This window comes from Sinocyclocheilus grahami, unplaced genomic scaffold (genome assembly GCF_001515645.1).
Source record: "Sinocyclocheilus grahami isolate Dianchi unplaced genomic scaffold, SAMN03320097.WGS_v1.1 scaffold1366.1, whole genome shotgun sequence".
Lineage (NCBI taxonomy): Eukaryota > Metazoa > Chordata > Actinopteri > Cypriniformes > Cyprinidae > Sinocyclocheilus > Sinocyclocheilus grahami.
In genome coordinates this window covers 77,172-83,171 of record NW_015506545.1, presented here as the reverse complement: position 1 = coordinate 83,171, position 6,000 = coordinate 77,172, and the positions used below count along the sequence as shown (strand labels likewise).

General features: G+C 38.7%; 1 protein-coding gene and 1 pseudogene across 2 annotated transcripts; both read left to right on the top strand.

The window, feature by feature from the left end:
- The first annotated feature begins 229 nt into the window (after window positions 1-229).
- LOC107569630 (spindlin-W-like) lies at window positions 230-5,052 on the top strand. 2 transcript variants are annotated; one of them, XM_016255747.1, is made up of 3 exons: window positions 230-326; window positions 1,336-1,377; window positions 4,517-5,052. In XM_016255747.1, the coding sequence occupies exons 2-3, from the start codon at window positions 1,358-1,360 to the stop codon at window positions 4,770-4,772; spliced, it is 276 nt and encodes a 91-aa protein (XP_016111233.1). In that variant the 5' UTR covers window positions 230-326; window positions 1,336-1,357; the 3' UTR covers window positions 4,773-5,052. The 2 variants fall into 2 exon arrangements, with proteins under 2 accessions (XP_016111233.1, XP_016111232.1); XM_016255746.1 differs by having other exon boundaries at window positions 4,514-5,052.
- LOC107569624 (hydroxysteroid 11-beta-dehydrogenase 1-like protein) overlaps window positions 4,835-6,000 on the top strand; it is a 25,294-nt pseudogene continuing 24,128 nt past the window's right edge.

The following is a 6,000-nucleotide window of genomic DNA, read 5'->3' as shown; positions in this document are numbered from 1 at the left end:
ATCATCTCTGATGACATTAATGCAGGTGTTTCGTTAGTAACTCCTTGTATAACTGGCTTTTATTTGATCATTTACACCGTGGCAGTCAAACAGAAGACACAGGAAGAATGCGTATCCGCCCCTTTCTGGGTTCACGCACCCTCTCAACTACAGCTCCCAGAATTCCCTGCCCGCTGTTCGCGCGATTGTCAGCGACAATGCATTATGGGAGTTGTAGTTTAAACAGGCCGTGCCACTGCCAGCTTGTTGCCTGACGTCTGGAGGATCATTATACATGAGGATAGCTGCAGAGGGAAGTCCATCCTAGACATGAAAATAGAAGCCAGGTAATCTTGCTTTTCTTACAATCTATACAAAAACACACGTCCACGTGGAACTTAGAGTGTGTATGACGATTAAATACGAAAGTAAAGCGGCCGGTTGCGCAAGCGTTTTATAGCTGCGTTGGTGGTTTTCATGTGAGGCAGCGAAACGACCCGATTCTGTGGCTTTTTATAGATTCTCAACACTCGTTTAGTTGCATTTCTGAAGTCTGGTATGGTAGTTAGGATGGGAATGTTATATATTGGACGATATGTGTAGAAACAGCACAGTTTTCACATATTAAGACATGAAAAATAAACCGGCCTCTATTATGCCGCAATATTGAGGATGTCTCATTTGCTGCGGGGATTCCACGTCCACTTTAACTCGATATTAAACCATAAACATAAATACATGCCGCAGATTCGATGTAATTATGCAACATGGACGCTGTTGAGTCATTGTCCAATCAGAGGCCAGATTAATGTGGCAAGGCTACAAAATAACAAAAGACAACGTGGCGTTACATACACTATGACTATGTTACATACACAAGTCACATCTGTTTAACAATAAAATGTAACATTTCAACTAATGTAGTAGATTTAGGACTGAATGGAGCTGTCAAAATCATGTGGCCAACCATATGCTGACACTCCATCAGTTTCTGTATACTGAAATGAAAGTATTATCTGCAGTTGTGTTCATTGCTCTTAACCCCAAAAACACCACAGGTAAACATTTGAACTAATAGATTTCACCATACTTCCCAGCTGATGTTGTATAAAAATAGGTAAATGATATATTATAAAAAAAAACAACTCTGTAAAAACGTTCAGGATAGGAATAAACCTGTAAAGACTGGTCTGTGTAACTGCTTCTGAAGTGGATAAATGAAATGTCATGGAAGCAAAATAGCCCAAAATCTCAAAATTGACCAGTGCAATGGTTTTTGCTTGTAGTGTTTTGCCTGAAACCAAGACCCAGCAAACCTGTTGGTTTATTTGTAAATTTGTCATTTTTCTCTTCTAGGTGTGTTTGAGGTTTTGGAAACATGTCCAAGAAAAGGGGCAGGTGAGTAAAAACAATATAAATGTGCTGTATTCGAATGGCAGTACCATGGTACTTTGATATATGATGACGTTGCAGGGATACCAGTATTTGTGTAACGTGTAAATAGCATAGTAAATTAATTTGAGCAATATAGATATTGATGTACCTTGGATTACGATCACTTTTAGTCAGTGACTTAAAGGGATAGTGCACCCAAAATGAAAATTTGCTGAAAATGGGTTCACCCTCAGGTCGTCTAAGATTCTAATTCAAAACAGATTTGGAGAAATGTAGCATTGCATGCATCACTTGCTCACTAACGGATGCTCTGCAGTGAATGGGTGCCGTCAGAATGAGAGTCCAAACAGCTGATAAAAGCATCACAATAATCCACAAGCAATCCACACAACTTCACAGGATGTTAACTGATGGACTGGTGTAGTGTGGATTACTATTGTGATGTTTTTATCAGCTGTTGGGCCTCTCATTCTGACGGCCCCCATTCACTGCAGAGGATCCATTAGTGAGCAAGTGATGTAAAGCTACATTTATCCAATTCAGAAACAAACTCATCTACTTCTTTGAGGACCTCCAAATGGTCATTTCTGGGTGAACCATTCCTTTGAATCATTGACTAATAAGTTTCAAGTATACGTCTTATTTGCTACATTGTCTCCAGATATGTTTCTGTATCTGCCCACATTGGCTGACCACTAATATACACAATATAGTCCAAAATTGGCTATTTATGCACACGCTTAGATTATCAGCAGCTCCAGGCTGATAAGAATATTTTGGTAGCTGGCTGGATTATGCTGTGACATTTCCAGGAATGTGTTTTGAGTGTTAGAAATGTTGAGTGACAGACGCAGACCGGTAGCAATGAATGATTAAACTGAGCTCCGAACTCTTGTGCTCGGCTGAACTAAAGTCAGTTGTGAGAGGCTGGGAGTTTTATTGAAAGGTCAGCCACGTGGCTACTCTGTAAGTAAAGTTGGTAGTCATTCTTCATCTCATGTGAGTGAGTAGACAACGTTTTTCAACATATTTGTCAGTATTTATTTCTAGTAGGTGCCTGTAGAGTCAATGTGATGTATTTCTTGATGTATTTCTGATCGAAATAAGCTAATCAAGAAAAATATAGGGTGGGAATTGTTTTGGAATTGGTTGGATTGTGAAAAGTGGCTGTTACAGATCAGAAGTGAGCCAGGTGGTTGACAAATAAAAGGACTTTGTAAGGTCAGCAAGTTTGATGAAGGATTATGACGATAAATGTGTTTTATTTAGAATAATGTACACTTTAATTCAGATGTTTTGGGTCAGTAAGATACCAAGGCTGCATGTATGTGATCAAAAATACAGTAAAAACAGTAATGTTGTGAAATATGATTATTATTTAAAAACCTGTTTACTATGTGAATGTATTATAACATGTAATTTATTTCTGTGATCAACGCTGAATTTTCAGCATCATTACTGCAGTCTTCAGTGTCACATGATCTTTCCGAAATAAGCCTTAAAGGGATAGTTCACCCAAGAATGAAAATGTGATGTTTATCTGCTTACCCCCAGGGCATCCAAGATGTAGGTGACTTTGTTTCTTCAGTAGAACACGTATGATGATTTTTAACTCCAGCCGTTGCAGTCTATCAGTCGTATAATGCATGGCAACGGTAACAAAATCTATGAGAGTAAAAAAAAACATGCACAGACAAATCCAAATTAAACCCTGCGGCTCGTGATGACACACTGATGTCCTAAGACACGAAACGATCGGTTTGTGCCAGAAACCGAACAGTATTTATATCATTTTTTACCTCTAATACACCACTATGTCCAACTGTCTTTGGGCGCGCGCACGGCATCCGGTGCGTGAGGTGTGTACGCGCTCTGGTGTAGTTTACGCGAGCGCCGGAAGTGATCTCTCGCGGGTATACGTCACTCATTGTTTACACAGTTCACAGTCATTGTAGGTACGACGGCTAATCAAAATGGTACTTACTTGCGCTTATCCGGATTGTTCAAACCGACTTAAAACTAAAAGATTACGTTCTCTCGCACGACTCATTCGGGAGTGGTAACTTTCCACGTATTCCCAACTTCTGAGCCTGCTCGCCTGAAGTTACGGTTGATTGCTCTTCGGCTGGATATCAGCACACCCATTAACGTAAACTACGCCAGAGCGCGTACACACCTCACGCACCGGATGCCGTGCGCGCACCCAAAGACAGTTGGACATAGTGGTGTATTAGAGGTAAAAAATGATATAAATACTGTTCGGTTTCTGGCACAAACCGATCGTTTCGTGTCTTAGGACATCAATGTGTCGTCACGAGCCGCAGGGTTTAATTTGGATTTGTCTGTGCATGTTTTTTTACTCTCATAGATTTTGTTACCATTGCCATGCATTATACGACTGATAGACTGCAACGGCTGGAGTTAAAAATCATCATACGTGTTCTACTGAAGAAACAAAGTCACCTACATCTTGGATGCCCTGGGGGTAAGCAGATAAACATCACATTTTCATTCTTGGGTGAACTATCCCTTTAATATGCTGATTTGCTACTCAAGAAATATTTATTGTAATTAACAATGTTGAAAGCAGTTTTGTGGTTTCACTTTTTTGTGGAAATTGTGATGCATTTTGTTCAGGATTTTATTTTTTTGGGGATGAATAGAAAGTTCAAAAGGACAGCATTCATTTGAAATAGAAACCTGTTGTAACATAATAAAATACTTTATTGTCACTTTTGTTCAATGTAATACATCCTTGCTGAATGGAATTATGATATTAATATTTATAATTATAAATGTATAATCTTAAAATAATTAAGTTATAATTAATATATTAAGTTATATTTTATATTATGTAATGATTATGATTAGTAAACAGGATCAATTTTTATTTCAATATTATGACTACTTTTGTTCCGACTGCTGATACTATTTTTTTTTTATATCGCTTTAGACTAATGCACAGTATTTGTATCTGTTACATAAACCATATGCATTTGGAATATGCTTTAAGAGAGAATGCTGTGCAATATAAAATCGATAAAATCAAAGTCATAAGCTCTGAGTTGTAAAACAATCCTTGATTAGCACTTCACCAGACTTAATGCAGCCTATTACGTTCCTGTTTTCGTCTGCTCAGCAGGAAGCGCAGCAGCGGCGAGCTGAGCGACAGTCTCACCCCAGATCCCAACAACCTGCTGGGCCGACGGATCCAACACAGCTGGAGGGAGAAGGGCGCGCTGACCAAGTGGAAGGGCACTGTGCTGGACCGCCTCAGCGTCAACTCCTCACTGTTCATGGTCAAGTACGACGGCTTCGATTGCGTCTATGGCATCGAGCTCTTTAAGGACGAGAGAGTCTCTAACCTGCAAGTTCTCACCGAGAAAGTGGGTGAGTAGGTGGATCTGTTGTGATGCGAACAGGAAACAAGCCAGAGACAGGAAGTAGCACATGTGCAAAGATGGGTAGTAGTGCATGAATTTAGTTTTTGATAATTAATCATGATACCAAAACATTGTGTGCTACTTTAGGTAAGAATATGTATGGCCAAAAATAATTCTATATCTCAGTAATGGCATGAAGTCAGTAGGGGTGCTCCGATCAGGATTTTTGTGACCCATCACAGAAAGCAGCATCTGCCGATACCGATACCGATCTTTTTAATGCCGCCGTTTTATCATTTATAACTATTTATAGTGATACTCCAATCAGGATTTTTAGACATTTATTCAGGGCCTGAATTTCATTTTTGAAAATGGGGGGAATTCCCCTCTTAGGTGTCTCTTGTGAGAGGAGAAGCAGCTTTCACACAGGAGTCCGCTACTGATCTGTGGCTGATTACCACAAACACAACATTTATCCATTATTTTGATTTCAAATCCAAACATTGTCACTGAAAATGCTTCTTTCAGCATTGCAATTCTTTTTTTTTTACACAGTACAGTAATACAATCTTTCACAGACATGTTTAAACACAGTAAATATAAGCAACACATTATTCAATGCTTTTTACTTTTGCATTTACTTCTAGATTTATATATTAAGTTGCTCAAGCAAGTGGCAAAACATTTAAACTACTTTTCTTATGTTACCACAAACTTACCATTGACAGAATTAGTCAGCTCTACTGCCTTTTCTTTTTGCATTGATATCTTTATTACAAGCAATCCTGCAGTTCATAAAGAACTTAGTTTTCCTACCTCCACGAGTGCCATCTATTATTGCCTTGTTTATCTAAAAGTGCTCTTTCCCTTTAAACCTAGCCAAAAAGCCATATGTGTTGGCTGTGAAACACAGTAGACTTTAATAATATGCATTTATGGTGTAGTTACTACATTTTTTGTGTCAATCATGTTTATATTTACTGCAAAAAAATGCGCTGTTACTTTAATTCAGCACTTGCAGCCCAGCAATAGTGTGCATGCTTTATTAATCTGTTAGCATGAGCGCGGAAAAAATATGCACTACAGTGTATTTATACGTGTGCGTTGGGCATCATTTGGTATGTTTATAATCCCATGGAATAGCTTCCGTTCACCCTTGGAGAAGGTTGCGTTTTCGTATGTACGAATGTTCAAGGAGTTTTGAATTGTAAATAGTTCTGACCACAGATTAAAAAAAAAAAAC